General features: G+C 32.5%; 1 protein-coding gene across 2 annotated transcripts; it reads right to left on the minus strand.

Annotated features, from left to right (window-relative positions):
• Positions 1-9862: 9862 nt before the first annotated feature.
• LOC114308686 (protein RETICULATA-RELATED 1, chloroplastic) lies at positions 9863-15769 on the minus strand. 2 transcript variants are annotated; one of them, XR_014350695.1, is made up of 7 exons: positions 14939-15757; positions 14252-14350; positions 13706-13926; positions 12947-13016; positions 12494-12573; positions 11381-11858; positions 9863-10612 (listed from the first exon to the last, which is right to left on the minus strand). XR_014350695.1 is itself a non-coding variant. In XM_082905942.1 (7 exons), the coding sequence occupies exons 1-7, from the start codon at positions 15419-15421 to the stop codon at positions 10419-10421; spliced, it is 1212 nt and encodes a 403-aa protein (XP_082762068.1). In that variant the 5' UTR covers positions 15422-15769; the 3' UTR covers positions 9863-10418. The 2 variants fall into 2 exon arrangements, 1 of the variants encoding a protein (XP_082762068.1); XM_082905942.1 differs by having other exon boundaries at positions 11381-11445; positions 14939-15769.
• Positions 15770-17543: the final 1774 nt, after the last annotated feature.

Consider the following 17543-nt stretch of genomic DNA (forward strand, 5'->3'; position numbering starts at 1 on the left):
AAAATCCATTGAGTTCGCAATGACCACGTGGAGAAGAGTGCGGGTGGAGTTGTTTGGTAATACATATTTTTTTAAACACAGATTTGAGTTTTGAATATATGTATATATATATATATATATTTGTGTGTATGAGTGTTGTTGAACACATGTATTCTTTTCATTGAGATTTGTGATTATTGATCGAGTTTTAGAAGTTTTTCTTCTCAATTAGATATGTTGATTTGTTGATTAATTTATTTTGTTTTTGTTTGTTTGTTTGTTTTTTATTTATTTTTGTTGTTTTTTATCTAATTTCATTTGACAGAACCAGAGTAAAATTTTACTCTGGTTCTATTGCTCTGTTTTTTTCATTTGACACAACTAGAGTAAAATTTTACTTTTATACAGAGTAAAATTTTACTTTTGTGCAGAATCTAACATTTTACTAGTTTTTCAAAGTAAAATTTTATTTTTATACAGAGTAAAATTTTACTTTTAGTTTCAGAGTGTAACATTTTACTCTTATTTAGAGTAAAATTTTACTTTCATACAGAGTAAAATTTTACTTTTAGTTTCAGAATGTAAAATTTTACTTTTATACAGAGTAAAATTTTACTTTCATACAGAGTAAAATTTTACTTTTAGTTTCAGAATGTACAATTTTACTTTTATACAGAGTAAAATTTTACTTTCATACAGAGTAAAATTTTACTTTCATACTTTTAGTTTCAGAATGTAAAATTTTACTTTTATACAGAGTAAAATTTTACTTTTATACAGAGTAAAATTTTACTCTGAAATATATAGTGAAGATGACTTAATAGGAGAGCTGATAGATATGAGGGTAATATAGTAAAAGAAACAAGTTTTAAAATATTAGAGAGTTTTGAAAGTACTTATAAAATTCTTGTCCTTTTGAAAGACAAATTAGATAGTGAGGGGGCTATCACCAAATCCCCAAGTTTAATCAACCAATCCAAATTCAATTGCAAATTTGTAACAGATTTTGAGTAAAAATAAATAGATAGTAAAAAAATTTTTCCATAGTTTTGTATTTTGTCTTACTTGATTTTAATCTTAGTCTTTTTATATCATTTTTTAATTTAATTTAATTGATAAACAAAATATATTTTTAAAAACAAAATACAAACAGCTGCACCATACTTAGGGCAGCAAACAAGTCAAACTTATTTAAACTTGAGTTTGGCTCGTTTATCAAAAGAGCCTAATAGCTCGAACTTTGTTCATTTACTAAACGAGACAAGCCGAACTCTTCTGTGACGATTTTTTTAAATTATTCTTAAAATTTAAAAATTAATAACTTTTTCTGTGACGATTTTTTTCTACTAAAACTCATAATTAGTGACAAAAATTTCATACATGAAACACCCCACTTGAAAATGAAATACACTAAAAGCAACCAAAATAGTTTTGACGACAATTATTTCCTTGATAAAAAGAGGTTGTTAGTCCTTGCTCAATAAACCAAGTTCAAAATGAATTGATCTGCATCCTAAGGTTTAGATTTGCGGACAATTGAAAGCCTCAATCAAAGTAATTATCACGATGAAGAAATAATAGGTACACATCCGTGTAATTTTTTTGATTTATATGTTAATTTTTGCTCAATTACATATGACTATTTTTCTTGGCCAACTTTGCCCCTACATCTCCCGTTTTTTCCCTGCACTGACGAAGAAGGGGAAAAGGACAAGTTTATTTCCCTGCCCTATTCTAACCCACCCCATTTCGATTGAATTTATTAAGTAATGTTTTGGAAAGATAGTAAAAAGTTAATTTTTTAACTTTTTTTTACTGTTTAATGTGAGAGGTGATATGACTTAAAATAGGTAAAAAGCTAATTTTTAGCTTTTTTAGTCCCTTAAATACATTTATATGTAAATAATATATATATCTTTTAAAATTTTTAATATAATAAGATTAAATCACTAAAATAATACACTTACCATTCATTTTACTTAATTATTTTTCATCTTACATATCTTAGTTTTTATTAATTATAAATTATTATTCATAATATATCTCTAATTATTATTTTTATATTTCAAGTTACAAAATTAATCTGTCTTCACCCTGCCCTTGACACCAACCCGATTTGTTCTACTTATGATATGATAGAGTGGGAGACAACAAACCAACCCCAAAACCGCCCTGTAACCATTCCTAACCTCAATGAATTAGCTTAAAGTTCACTTCAAGATTGATTTTAGTTGCTCAACTATAACATGCCTATTAGGTCCTCCCCTTTAGTTTCTTTTATTATTAATAGAGGAAGTATATGTGCGGCTCAAGTGGCAACATCTTTTCTAACCAAATCTAAGCTCTTGACTTTGAGTCTCTAAGTGGTAAGAACATTTTTTTTATACCAAATCTAAGCTCTTGATTTTGAGTCTCATTCTTGACATAGAGAAAAGCAAAGGCTTATAGTATGGATAGATTATTATTTTTTAAAGTTTCTGTTCTTAATCCAACTCCAACCATTAATAGTTACATTTTCCTATTATAATTAAACAACTTCCATTTTTTCTTTTGGGTAAACTACTAATAGGTTCTAATAATTAGAAATAAGTCGTATTAAAAATAAGTCATAATAAAATTGTCGCTAAAAATAAATTTTTTATGACCATTTTTTTTTATATATCATTAAAAATTGACAATTATAAATTGTTGCTAAAACTGACAATTAGTGATGTTTTTCTATGACAAATTTTTTAAAATGTCACTGAAAGTTGAAAATTAATGACTTTTTTTGTGACGATTTTTTTCCGTTAAAACTTATAATTAGCGACAAAAATTTTAAACTATTTTTAAAAATTAACAATTAGTGACGTTTTTAAATAATGTTTAATGAAAAACGTCATTAATTCTCACATAATTCATTGAACAATAAGTTCACCAATTAAAACATGGGCGCTCTGTTCAAAAGTCCAATTTTTTTTTTTTTTTTTTAGTCTAAGCGCTAAAACATTATGTCTATAAAGACAAGGTTCTACCAAATGATCAAACTACTTTCATATATACATATATATACTAGCGGGTGGCACACGCAATGCGTGTGCAATTTAGATAAGTAAACATAATACTAAATAATAAAGAAATTAATATCATAATATGTATGTTTTCTAAAAAATAAGAGTATTCTTAATGAAACCCAAGATTTTGGTTCAAATCTTACTCACACCTTTAAATAATAATTTTTTATTTTAAGATAAAAAAATTTGCCAACCATCACATTATTAAACATCAAGTCACGTGCTCACATCTATTTTTTTATTTTAAGATTGAAAAATTTTACAACCACCACACTATTAGACACCAAGTCATTTGCTCACATCTATACTATTATATCAGTATATTCCCAAATCAAACCCACCACACACACACACATACTCTCTCTCTCATCACTTTACCTCCTCCGCAGTTGTCGCTTCCTCCACTGTTGTTGCCACCACCGCTGCTGCCAGTACCTCTTATTTCAAATCAACTTCGCAAATCGACGAATCTACTGCCATTATCACCAGATCGGACCTCTACACACGGTTTTGTTGATGGTTCACTCACGTTTGAGTTCGCCTCTGCCGCCCTCCATTGTTGATTACAACATCCAAAAGGAGTATGCTCCACCTCATCCTTCGTCTCCGCGACGATATGTAGATCTTCATGAAGACTCTCACCAGAAAGACGATAACTTTGGAGGTTGAGAGCTATGACAACCCTCACCACTGATTAGTGCTAATCTATGATTAAGCATGTTAACTGACTGATTGACTGAAATTCTGAACTGATTAATTTAATGTATTAGTTTAAATGCATTTCTATCTGTTGACCGTTAAATGATCTGTTCATGTTATATGTTTTAAACTACAAATTGAAGGCCTTATCGGCGGTCGAATCTGAAATTGATTAATGCTTTGTGTTAATTAGAATTAATGTGATTTTATGGTATATTTAATTGAAAATTGATTTGGTATGATTAAATTGGATTAAATAAGCTAAATTACATTAGTTGGACTTATTTACTCTTTTGCCACCTAGTGGGCCACTTCACCAAATGTTGTTTGAAGCTTAGTCTTACTTCATTCTTCACTTTCGCTAAGAGACCAACGTGAGAGAGACCTTGAGAGTTGGAGACATTGAATTCATCTAGAATTCTTGCTTGAAATTAGAAGACTCGAAGAGAGATTGCATGTTTGAGCTTCCATATTTGAAATTGAAGACCTAAGGTAGGATATTCATCATTTAGTTTATGAATTTAAGTTGTGACTTGCATGGTCCATGCTAATTTTGAAGTCTAGAGCCAAGATATGGCTTAAATTGTTGAATTGAAGCTTGAATCATGCATGCATGTGCGTATCTTGAAATTTAGAGTTGTTTTCATGGAAATTATTGCATGCATGTCCATATTATTGTTATAATCCATGAATTCACCATGTTTTTGGAAGGATTGGCTCATTTGATCTTGTGTTTGAAGCTTTAAATTCATATAAGCTCATGCATGTTACATTTGAGTCTTGTTCTTGAGGTTTATTTGAAAATGCTATTTAATTGAACTACCTTTGGGCTTGGATTCCTCAAATTGATCTTCAAAACATATTATACTATGAGTTTACAAGTATTTTCTAGAAAATTAGCCCAAAAGGATCGATTTTGGTACATTTAAAGTTGATTTTGAGCTTGAAGGTTCAATCTGAAATTTCCAGAATTTGGACTCACGCTCGAGCAAGGAACTCCACGCTCGAGCGTACAACCTGTGTTCATGCAGTCCGCTTGAGGGGGAAAAGTGACGCTTGAGCGGGAAATGCATGTATCCAGTACTTTGCATGTGTTTACAGTCCGCTCGAGTGAGGGAATGCACACTCGAGCGAGAACTTGTGTCTCACGCTCGAGCGGGTATCGAGCGCCCATCGAGCGTGAATTTCGTGCATCCAATACTTTTACGGTCCTCTCGAGTGGGGAATCCACGCTCAAGCGGAGCCCTTTTGTTTGCATGTCTGCTCGAGCAGAGAAATCCACGCTCGAGCAGGACCCCTGTTTCAGCAAAATTTTGAAAAGTGTTTAAAAGTGCATCTTTGCATCCTCATTCCATCATAGGCATTCTTAAGCCTAGTTTAAGGTATCTTAATGAGGTTATTGATGTAGAACCACACCGAGCCTAAGTAGGGACTAAGTCTTCGATTCCTAAGCATGTGACTTAGTGTGTGTTCATCTTGTAACTGTGTAGGGTTGGCATCTGAGAACGCGCACTAGCTTACCTATAGCCCAGAACTCTGTGAGTAACAATGTTGTAAAGATATGTTCAATTGAGATTATTTTCTGAACAAATGACTGTACTGCTTAATGAAATGACACTGTTTATTGAATGAATGTTTGTCCTATTTGCGAACTGTATTCGTGGCATCCATAGCAATATACTGTTACTGAACTATTACTACTACTGTTACAGAGATCTCTGTCAGTTCCCATGTTTGGAACCACTACCGTTTACTGATATGATGGCCATCAATTGACTGTTCGGTCTGATAAGACCTACTGTACTGTTTGCTATTGGATGTATCATTTATGACTGCTATGATCGAATAACTGATATACTGTTCAAATGACTGTTTTAAATACTGAAAAGACATTCATTCTTAACCTCTTTACGTATATATTATTCACTGGGCTTTAGCTTACTGTTTATATATATATATATATATATATATATGTAGGTGTCCAGGCACCAGAATGGAACTAGGAGCGTTGGGTTAAGCTCCCTTTTTGTTAAGCCAACCAATGTGCCTCACAGCGAGGTTCCAAGTCCTTCAAGCTAGGACTTTTTGGGGTGTTTTAGTTCACCCTTATGTATCTGTTTTGTAACACTGTTTAAATTTGTACTGTACTATTCTAATAGGGATTAGGTCCCTGTCCTGGATGATTGTATATGTATGTACATACTGTTTTGCTTCTGACTGTGAGTATGTCTAAAAAGTCTTTTTGCATACAGACTGTCACAGCTCATTGGACATCTTTTATTACTGTTTTGGCTTCCGCCAGCCCCTGTACTCTGTATTACTGTCTTTACTGATAAGCAGGCCTTTGGTAATCACGGATTACTGGCCGGTTACGGTGCTAAACCCATAGGGACGAGTTTGGGTCGTGACAAGAGCTTAGATACAATTGACAATATCAAGGCAAAGATTCAAGACAAGAAAGATGATGATGAAATGTCTCCGTATAACGTTGATGAAGAAACAAATTTGTAATGGACAGATATTGCAACAGATAGGGAAATTGAGAAAGAAAATAAAGATTTAAACAAATAGGGGCTTTGTATTTCAACAGATAAAAAAAATGAACAGATATGTTGTTGATGATGATGATGAAACATATTGCAATAGATAGGGAGATAGAGAGAGAAAAAAAATTTAACAAATAAAGGCTTGGTATTTCAATCGATAGAAAAAAAAAATGAACAGATAATAAAATTTGAATAGATATTTGAACACATAATTGGAAAAAATTGAACAGATAAGGAGAGAAATTCAACAAATAGATATAAATTTGAATAGATAAGCAAAAATTTTAAACAGATAGGAAACTTTTTTGAACAGATAGGAAAAAATTTGAACAGATATTTAATAAAAGTCAATAGATAAAAAAAATTCAACAAATAAATTAAGAGATAAAGTACTTGTTTAGCACAACTTATTTTCAACTTAAGTCAACTTATGGCTTAAAATAAGTTATTTTTGTGTGTTTGGTGTAGCTTAATGGTATAGATTATAGCTTTTTATAAATTAATTTCCAACTTTTTCTTTGAGTGTGTGAGGAACTACTTTTCCATTTCTGCTTAAATGGAAAGCTAAAAATTGAGGGGCAAAATTACTTAAATAGCCCTCGTTAATTTCGACTATTACCAAAAACCTAAGTATATAAACTCATTTTCTCAAAACACTGTTCATTTGCTCACTAGAGAGAGAGAGAGAAGCGATTTCCGGCCTTGAGGCGATTTTCGACGAACAAACAAGAGCTCTCTCTCATGAACCGCTAGAGATCTCTGTCTCTCTCACGATCTGCTTCGTCGTCACCTCTCGTCACCACCGCCATCGCGATGGTGATCGCAATCTGAAACCTAATCATTGCCATATCTCTCTCTCTCTTTCTCTCTCCGGCTGCGTTGTTCTTCGGTGTTGTTTGCCACCGTTAGGATCGACATGTGCGCTCTCTATCTTTCTCTTTGCGATCGTGATTGCGATCTAAAACCCTAAACACCGCAATCCCTCTCTCTCTCTCTCTCGATTTGCGTTGTTTATCGCCGTCGCGATCGCAATCGCAATCTGCGTTGTTCACCGGTGTTAAAACCCTAGCCACCGGCAGCGGTTAATAAATTAATAAAATAATATGTAATGAATTAATAAATTAATCAAAATTAACAAAATAATGAAAAGAAGAAAAGAAAATGAAGAATCAATAATTTTTATATTGGTATCAATATTAATTGATATTAATTATTAACAAATTAATATTGTATATTTTTGTAATGAATTAATTCTTAATTGATACTAATTAATAACAATTGCTGATTATTAATATTAATTGATACTAATAAAAATTAATTATTAATATTAATTGATACTAATTAATAATTTTAGTATTAATTGAGACTAATTAAGTCATTAATTGATACTAATTAATAGTTTTAATATTAATTGAGACTAATTAAGCAATTAATTGATAATAATTTATAATAGAAAAAAATTGTTACAATAACACTTTTATCGGTGGTGCTGCATGCACTAATTAGTGTACTAATTAGTATACTAACACTAGTTATAATATTATTATTGACTCTGCTCATTAATCACATTACAAATACCAAAAAAACTCTTAAATTATGTCACATCATCAATTGGTACATTAGTTAGTACATTAATTAGTACATATAGCATTATTCTACTTCCATTACATTTTTATCAAATGTATCAATTTTTATATTAATTGATACTAATTAATACTAATTATATTAACTTTTATTAATGAAATAATTTTTTAAAATTAAAACTGAAAAAAAATGACAAAATTATCATTTTTATATCATATGAGGGTAAAAAAGACAATTACACAGGTAAAAACTATTTTACAACTTATCAACCAAACATTACTCTTCTTCTTAAATCCATAATTTCACGGCTGTACCAAACAGGTTAACAGTTTATGTTCACAGCCATAAGCTATAATCTGTAAAGTTATAATCTATAATCACTTTCTCACAGTTCTACCAAACCGGGCCAAAATTAAAAACAGAATATCATTTAAAACAAATAAAAGGACTTTTCACCAAACTATTTCACAAAAAATGAATCTCTCACCAACAAAAAAATAACCATTAGACGTAATACCTAACAGCCTCCTTAAATAAAATTTATCATCAATTTACTCTTAAAATATACACATTATTATTTTATGTTTTGAAAAGTTCGTAAAAAGTTGATTTTTTTTTTACTTTTTTGGCTTTTTAAGAACATTTTTGTGTAAAAAAATTATTTTTTTTGTGATTTTTTTATGTAAAAAGATTAAAAAGCCAAAACATTTATTTATTTTTATGAAATTTCCAAATTGCCCCAAGTTACTCTCCTTTTCATTATTCTAGAAGCATAAGATTTCTTAAAAAATTCTAAAACATTTTAGAGCTCATTTGAGAAGGAGGGTTTGATTTTTTTTTTGGCTAAAATAGTCATAAAAAAATAAAATAGACTTTTTAATTCAATAAGATAAAACATTACATCCAACTCATAATCATTATATTTTTTCTCTTATAAAAAAGTCAAAAAAACTAAAAAAAACCTTCCCAAGCGAAGTTTTAGCCCAGACTAAAAAAAAGTTAAAAAATTAAAAAAAAATATAAAAAAAACAAAAAATCAACTTACTTCCCAAATAAATCCTCATTTTTTACGTTGACCCGTGGACACGCACGACGACCTGCTAGCGAGCCCAACCAACCAACATCCACTGCTCTGTCATATGTTGCTTAAGAGAGATGCTTATTTCCATTAATGGATACTCCCATATTGGGGCAGACTTCGGTCTATTGCCCACCGGTCGACCGATTCAATCTTATTCTTTTAAAATTTTTAAAAAATTATTTTAATTCATTGGATCGAATTGCATCAATATTTTTAAAAAAAATACTTTAGAGCTCTAATTTTTGAGTTCTAAAGGTAGTGCTAATGAGTTGGCAGTGAACTCCACCCATAGTGATGTAATGTTTTGATCTTGATTTGTTTGTTTGTTTTTTTTTTTGTTTATTGTCATGTCATTAGTGCTCCATTAGAGCACCAAAATTAGTGATCTAAATCATTACTGTATTTCCAATCTGAACTATTAATGAGTTAAATTTAAAATTTATACTTTCAACCCAATTCAACCCGACGCAACCCGTTATTAAATTATTTATTTATTTATTTATAACACATTAAAATATATATTTCTTGTTGAGATTTAAACTTTACCTTTATTAATTTTATTAAAACTTACATTTGCAATAATGTGTGATTGAATTTACTTAAAAAATTATTCGATTTACACACAAAATCTATATATTCATCATAATATCAATATATTTATCTCAAAAATATAATGTGTAATTGAATTTAATTATGAAATGTTTTATTTTTTTTTTAACATATAGGCCGATTGGTAGACTTGGGATGTAAAATTATTTTTTAGACTGGGTTTGGGCAAATATAAATGTCCAATGTTAGGGCCGGGTTAGGACTTGGACAGACACAAAATCCCTTATATGTAGTGTTAGCTCACCTGAATCCAGCTCGGCCCAACATTTGTCCACTCCTCCCATAGAAGAATAAAGCAAAATAATTAAAAATTTTATCTCAAAAACAACAAATTCCATTAATATACAACAATCCCCTAAACAATAAATGCATGCTTTATTAAGGACTCACCCGGACCTCACATCTTCACTTTTGCACCTGTGTCATACATGAAGGCTAGCAACAGAGGCGACTTCTCAACAGCTCAGAGCACCAAGTTCCCTCCACTGCTCTGGTCTGTCAGGTGCACAGCCTTCTTCCGTGTGCATAGAGGTTGTTTCCATACACAACCTATGTAAAAAGGCATAACCACCATAACCAATCTAAAATCTAATCGTGTTCTTGAGAATCTGAAATATAGTTTGTATATCTAGCCTACTAAAAGTATGAGACTGAGGAAGCTCATAAGAGTTGAAGATCCAAAACTCTTAGTGGAGTTGAGATGTTGCTTTTGCACGCCACTCCATTTCGCCCAATCTACAAATTAAAATCTAATCGTGTTCTTGAGAATTTGAAATATAGTTTGTATATCTAGCCTACTAAAAGTATGAGACTGAGGAAGCTCATAAGAGTTGAAGATCCAAAACTCTTAGTGGAGTTGAGATGTTGCTATTGCACGCCACTCCATTTCGCCCAATCCACAAATTGCATTCCACCATAGATATTATTGGCAAATCGCACTCCCACAGTAAAAGCCATTGCAACAGGTGGGACCCGCTTCGCCAAAGGAGATGCTTCAACCAGATGCTCCAGCCCATTTAGGATTTGATAGCGAGTGTTGGAAGACACCGCAAGAAAAACACCTGATAACAAAGTAAAACCAACATGCAAAATAAATACGTGAGTGGCAGACAAGGCTTTACCAAAACAACCCCACCTCACATCTCTAACTAAAGGATATTTTAGTATCAAGGCTAAAATAACATGAACATGAGTAAGGAGTAACTAGTTGTAGAAGATATGAACATACCCCAACACAAAAGTAGAGATATAAGGTTATAAAGGCGGCCATAAAACAATTACGCAATACACATACACAATAATAGAAGACCAAACAGCAGAACAAATTCTTCTCTAAACAAAATCAGAATCAATCTGAAACAAATGATGTCCAACTTCATTATATGTCGAATCTAGTAAGTGACTAGCCTGATAAAAAATCTAACCACAATTGCTTACTGATGAGAGAGATTGTGGAAGCAGCCCGTGAAACCTTGACAGGACTACAGGGTTTGAAATGTGAAAACTATTTTCCTAGTCAACCAATGAAGTCTCAAAATTTTTGTATAATAACAAAGTACACTGCACTTGAAAACCTAATTATAACCCAAACAGATCAACCTCCTTTTGATTTCAGGCAAAAGCAGCAGAAACCTCAAATTGCGAAAAAAGAAAGCCTTTCCTTTTTTTTTTCAGAACATTTAATTGAAGTGGATATAGTGGATGAGGATAAAAATTCAAGCTTCGTCTGCCAATAGCCTAAGCTAAATACTAGTCAAGTAACCATAAAGTTCATATTAAGACAAGAATAGCGGCCAAAAACATGATCCAGAATAAACAGTTAGACATACCCCAAAGAGCAGCACTTTGAAATAGAGGTGGCACAGGAATGTCCTCGTCAGATTTGTTTATGCTTCTGGCCATATCAAAGTACAAAAAACAAAGTGTAATTATCTTCCTCAAGATAAAGCCACAAAATTGTAAAAAGCTTGCACAATTAAGGATCTATAAGCTGAAACACCAGTAAGGCCAAAAGAAATAACGTTAAATAAAGAAAAAAGAAAAAAGAAAAAAAAAGACATAAGGAAAGAAAGGGAAAAAAAAAATATTAGTTAAGGACACAATTACTTATATAAATGTCCCAGTATGAGGTTTTTCAGAAGGTTTAGATAAACTTTTTGATGAACCATCCCCTCATTCATGATTCTCATGAGAAACTTTCCTTGAAAAATTGGACAATCAGGCAGGAAGCATATTGACCATCATGGCTGTCTTTTAACTGTAGACTACTTGTTAGCGTCACTTTGCTTTAATCATTCAACAATTAGACTGATTGCAACAAAAAAAAAAAAAAAAGAGTCAATATTGCAAACTATCAAAAAAAAAACAAAGTCAGTCAAAGGATTATTGACATAGATTTTCTGAGAGACAGAGAGAGAGAAGAAAAAGCATCGTGGTTAGAGAGTCAAATCATGATCACAAAGTTTAGAATGGAAGGATGGGATTTGAATCAAATTATACGGCAGCAGAAACCTTTACATCTAGGTTGAATACATTTAGCATGTTTTTATTCAGCCAACATTATTTTCAACTGAACTACCCCCCAACTTGATCAAATTACATGATATAGTAAGCTTAAAAGCCTTCCTACATCCTATAATAGGCCACGCCATAATATTTTAAGCTATCAGTTTGCAGAAAGGATGCAAAATGTTTCTGGAACTCTAGAGTTGACATGTTGATTTGTAGGATGGAATTTCATACAAAGGAAATTCAAAGCTTGAGATGCTGTTTTCCATTTCTTCCATGCTTCTAGGCAAATGATCTTTTCCTGTGGGTTATACACTAGTCTTAACAAATAAAATATAGAATAGAGATCATGTCCCATATACATCATTTAGTCACTACACTGAATATATTCTAGAAAGACATCTAATACAAGATGCATCTAGATAGAACTGTACCGTTTAGCAGTCATGATCAAATTTGCAATGCCTTGGCCAATAAGACCACACCCGAATCCAACTGAGCCATACAATATGCCCTGAATCCCAAATGAATAAATCAATCACAGTTAATGGTAAAAACTAGATGGCAGAAAAAACTACTAAACCCAACTTCAGGCACACTGTAACCATAACTAAAACCCAATCTAGAAAACACTTGAATTAGATAAATCAACAATGAAAACAAGAGATGAAGCAAACATACATTTATTTCTATTTTTTTTTTTCTTCTCCCCTATTGCGATATTAAATGACGAAGCAAGAATATTTAACCAGAAAAAGGTCTGAAGCAAGTAAGTGGGATTTTCAAGATAGAGTGGCAGGAAAGAAAGTTTTCTTTTTGAGATCTGTAGTCCAAAAGGCCACAAGGTAGCATACCACTCACTCAATAAGCCCAGTAACTTATGGTACCTTGTAAAAATAGGTAGCAATCCGCTGTTTCATTGAGAATTTACATCCTGGCCTTTCAGCTTCAAAAACACTGCGTATGCAAGAAAGGCCTTTAATTAGAAGCATATGGCAATCAAAGCTTCATTTAGAAACAAGGCCCTTTAATTCCAAGCAGTAAGTTTAAAAATTTAAATCAAGCAAATCCTTAAACCAAACTAAGTCTTGTGGTCCAATTATGTCCCTACACTTGAAACCTTTAGTTTCGGATTGTACAATATAAATATGGTCCATTTTTCTTACATCTGTAGACTCTGAGAAATGTAATGCCTTTCCTCCATTTTTCACTTTTTTGCAAGATGCAGACATGAAATGACAAACGGCACTATATAACACATAAAACCTTTAGAAAATAAAGACAGAGGTACTTGAATAGATTTGGATGTAATGCAAATATAATTGGGTAGCCCCTCATCCATAAGTTACCAAGCATCAGTTTTAAATCATCTCCCATCTAATGATATTTTTACATTCTCTCAAACTCCACTGTGCCTCTTTAGGCTAAGTAGGCACAACAAAAATCGTTGACCTAGGTCATTGAATTCCCAAATTCTAGGCCTTAAATCATTAAACCAGCTCAAGCCAAGTTCCCAAATTAAGTGTTAGAAGTGCCAAAAAGGGAGCAAAATTTAATTATAAATGGAGAGTGCAATGATAATGACAAATGTGCAAGTACATCCAATGAGAAAAAAGAGTTTCAAAGTTCTATTATGCATCAATAACCTGCTTGGAAGAGCTCCACAAGCACGATTGAATCGTCCAAAGAAACCACTAGATGTAGATGGCTTCCCAATACGAGTGTACGGTGCTAACATGGAAACCAAAGCAATGTCAACGACCATGCCAACCAAAAGATCTGCAGTGTACAATTCAAATTCTGCCCAAAAATCCTTTCCTCTTTTTTGAAATTCAGCAAAGGTTGTACAACCAGAATCAATGGCTACCTGTGTCTCATCAAATTCATAACATATACTATTAGATGAACACCACCACAATACATTCTAAGGACTCAATGTATAAACATTTACAACATTTAAACATAACTTTCAATATCAATATTTGATCACCTGTTGGTCATCTCAAGTTAATATGGTTGTTACTTCAAAAAATGAAAAGGAAATAAATTGACAAGGTTGTAATTATTGGCTTACGCTCCACGCACCATACGAACATTCAACAATATTGGTCAATTGACACACAATATTACATTGCGTGCAAGTACAACCGTTAAGTGACATACTAATGCAACAAAGATAGCAACCAACAAACCTCTGTTCCAACTTTAAAAAGAAAATTCGGATCAGCAAGCATTCGGTTCCGAAGCATTCCACAATACCTCACCAAAAAGCTTAATGGCCAAACTGATCCCTGAAAGGTCAAATACCAAAAGAGTAATGATATACAACCAGAAAATTCATATAGAATGACAAAGCTCACTCTAGTCCTTTTATTTTAAAATAAAACACCCATGAAGATGAGTTTATTTACAAAAATAGCACTTCTAGAGTATTTTTGTATAATTTTTATGTATGAATAGAGTTTTCCATGTCAAGTAATGATATACAATCAGATAATTCATATAGAAGGATGTGGATCACTTTAAACATTTCATTTTAAAATAAAACACCCAAGACAAGTTTGTTTACAAAAAAATTGCGCTGTAAAGTTTATTTTTTGGTATAATTTTTATGTGTTAACAGAGATTTCATACAAACAAAAAAATTCATACAAAATTTATATGCCAAAAAGGGCATATCAATCATTATCTACCACGAAATAATATACAGAGAAATCACAAAATTTTTGCTATCAAAATGCTTTGTAATTCGTAACTCGAATTTGTGTAGTCTAAATGACTCGAATGTATCAAAACGACGTTGACCCCCAAATGATATCGTTTTGAGACATTCGAGCTATTCGGGCTACGAATCATATCAAAAATAAATTCTCATTCACCTGCAAATCCAAGTATCGAGTAAGAACCAGTCTGCGAAGTCCCATAGTCTTTGCAGCCTCTAACATATCAGAAGGAAGACTAGCCCCTCGCAATTCAATCTCTCTCATCACTTCCTCATACTTCATTACCTGTCCAAACTCTTCCTCATCCTCATCATTCTCTTCACCATCACCGCCGCCTCCGCCGGACGGAAACCTCCCATCGCCGCCGAAACCGCCGCCGCCGCCTGCACTTCCATTGTCAGTTTTCGGTGTAGAGTCCGGCAACACCGTGATTGTCTTCGCTGCAGAATCTGAACTAATGCATTTGAATCTGAAAACATCTTTGTCCCTCCTATTGGAGTGTTGCAGAGCCACGATTTTTATTGAATTAACTTCGACCATAAAATTCTGACTCCATTGCTTTGTTGAATGAAATCCAATCAAAGAACCATGAGCATTCGAGAATCCCAAATTTGATGATTGAATTGCTACCATATCCATAAATTCTATATCCAAGTACTTCAAGTATGATCAAAGAAAGGAACTTTCAAACGTAACGGTTTAAGAACACAACTCAAAACGAATATTCAAGGGATCAAAACCGTAGCGAAACCCTAATGGATGGTTTTGTGTGTCTCGGAGAGAGTGAGAGAGAGAGAGAGAGAGAGCGCGAGGGCCAACTCGGACTTCGGAGCGGGCGTAATTCCATGCCAGGCGGGTCGGGCTGCAGCTCATGGATCTTGGACGCTGTAAGAACCCATTTGATAAAAAACGCTTTGATGCTGGGCCTCAATTCTTTCATCAAATTCATAGCAAATGAAAACAGAACCAAACCTTTTCATCAAAGTAAGAGATTTTTGTGTGTGTATCTTTTCATCAAATTTTGTAGATAGCAGTTGTTTTATTAAATTTAAATTTAATAAAAAAATGCCTCCAAATTGAGCTCCAACCTTTTCATCAAATTGAGGAAGTCTTTATCCTTTTATCAAATTTTACAGGTAACTGTTGGTGGACGATCGACTGAACAACTTGCTTGTCAATCGGATTTTAGAATGAATTAAGAATTTTGTAAAAAGATTTGATGAAAACTTACTTTAGGCCAGACGACTAGCCGGATGATTTGCCAGATTTGATGAAACCATTGGAGTGTATCATATCAAATCAAACATTTTATCAAATTTTTATTCAAATTTGATGAAACGTTGGAGATACTCTAAGAATCCTTCATCAATTTTTACATCTAATTTGTTTTTAAATTTGAGTAAAATGTTTGATTCAAGAGGAAATTTTATTTTGCCCCTAAAATTATTATTTAAAAATTATTTGCATCACATTTTATTTTTCTGTCGATTGTGGCCTATTAATTATGGCCAAGTTCGATTATGGTCTGTGATTGAAATCATAAACTATTTTCAAATAATAACATTGACCACATTTGTTTTTATTATTATTATTTCTGTCGACATGCATGCTAACATGGCATAACAGATATGTTAAGAACGTGACAAGATGACATGTTAAATGACAGGTTAGAAAGTTACCAATTGCAACAATTTGAAGTTAGTTGCTGAGATCAAAGAGTCAAGATCAAATCAAATACCAAATTTGCAAAATGGTTACTATCAAACATGTGATATGGATAATGTTAAAGAAATCATGGGTTGTTGAGGAAATCGTGGGCTTAAGTTATCTCTTTCTCTCATGTGGCTGAGTCTATAAATAGGCCAAGAGAGATACAAAGAGAAAGGAATCATCTCAACCACCATTCACAAAACATGATATTTATTTAGGAGTAGTTTAACTTAGCATTTGTTAGGAGTAGATTAATAATAGCTTTTCCAACCCTCACTTCTCTTCTTTCTGTTGATTGCTGTATTTTTTCATTTTTTTGTTCTTGTTTGATCTATTGTAATTGATAGCAAGTGACAATTTAATTGAATAAATATATATTATTTTATGTTCAAATCCTTCTTTACTTAATTAGCTTTAGGGAAGTCCTTAATCTGTTTAAGGCATAGAACTCAACTACAAAACCTGATCGTTTTGTGTTTATTAAAATTTGTTTAAGCCTGTAGATCAATCATTGTCAATCAGGCTTAAACTAAATTTTTTTTGCTAACATAAATTGGCACGCCCGGTAGGACCATTCTAACTTGGAATGATGATGATGAAGAAGCAAACTTATCCTTATGGAATCATGCCTTTAACAGGTATGCTTACATCTTATGCACCCATGGATACAAACCGCCAATGGAGCGGCAGTGTTCCTATGGAGATAGATTATCAGTGGAATGCCTTATATTCTGAAAATTGTCAGTGTTATGGTGGTGGTTTTACCACTTTATTGTCAACATAATGGCATGCCAAATGATGTGAAAAGAATGATTTGGCATTGTGAGGATGAAATTTATTGGTACAGGAGTAAAATTTTAATCCTAAAAGAAGAAATTAATTCTCTTTATAGGTAAAGATTTCAAATAATTTCATTATCTCTGTATTATTTGACGCAAAGAGATTTAAATTACTGTGATAAAAAAACTCATCGACTTAAAGGCCAAATTTTTCTAATTAATGAAGAAATTTTATATTGAAAGCAAAAGTCAGAAGGCATAATGGCCAATGG

This window comes from Camellia sinensis, chromosome 14 (genome assembly GCF_055761805.1).
Source record: "Camellia sinensis isolate YWXY chromosome 14, ASM5576180v1, whole genome shotgun sequence".
In the NCBI taxonomy this organism is placed as follows: domain Eukaryota; kingdom Viridiplantae; phylum Streptophyta; class Magnoliopsida; order Ericales; family Theaceae; genus Camellia; species Camellia sinensis.

Bases quoted from the DNA above. Each gene is read 5' to 3' on its own strand.
- LOC114308686 (XM_082905942.1), bottom strand. From the start codon at position 15,421: ATGGATATGGTAGCAATTCAATCATCAAATTTGGGATTCTCGAATGCT. The intron at 11,446-12,493 runs GTACAGTTCTAT...TGATATGGCCAG, and splicing joins TTGATCATGACTGCTAAACG to AAGCATAAACAAATCTGACG. The intron at 10,613-11,380 runs GTATGTCTAACT...CTTTGTTATCAG, and splicing joins TCAAAGTGCTGCTCTTTGGG to GTGTTTTTCTTGCGGTGTCT.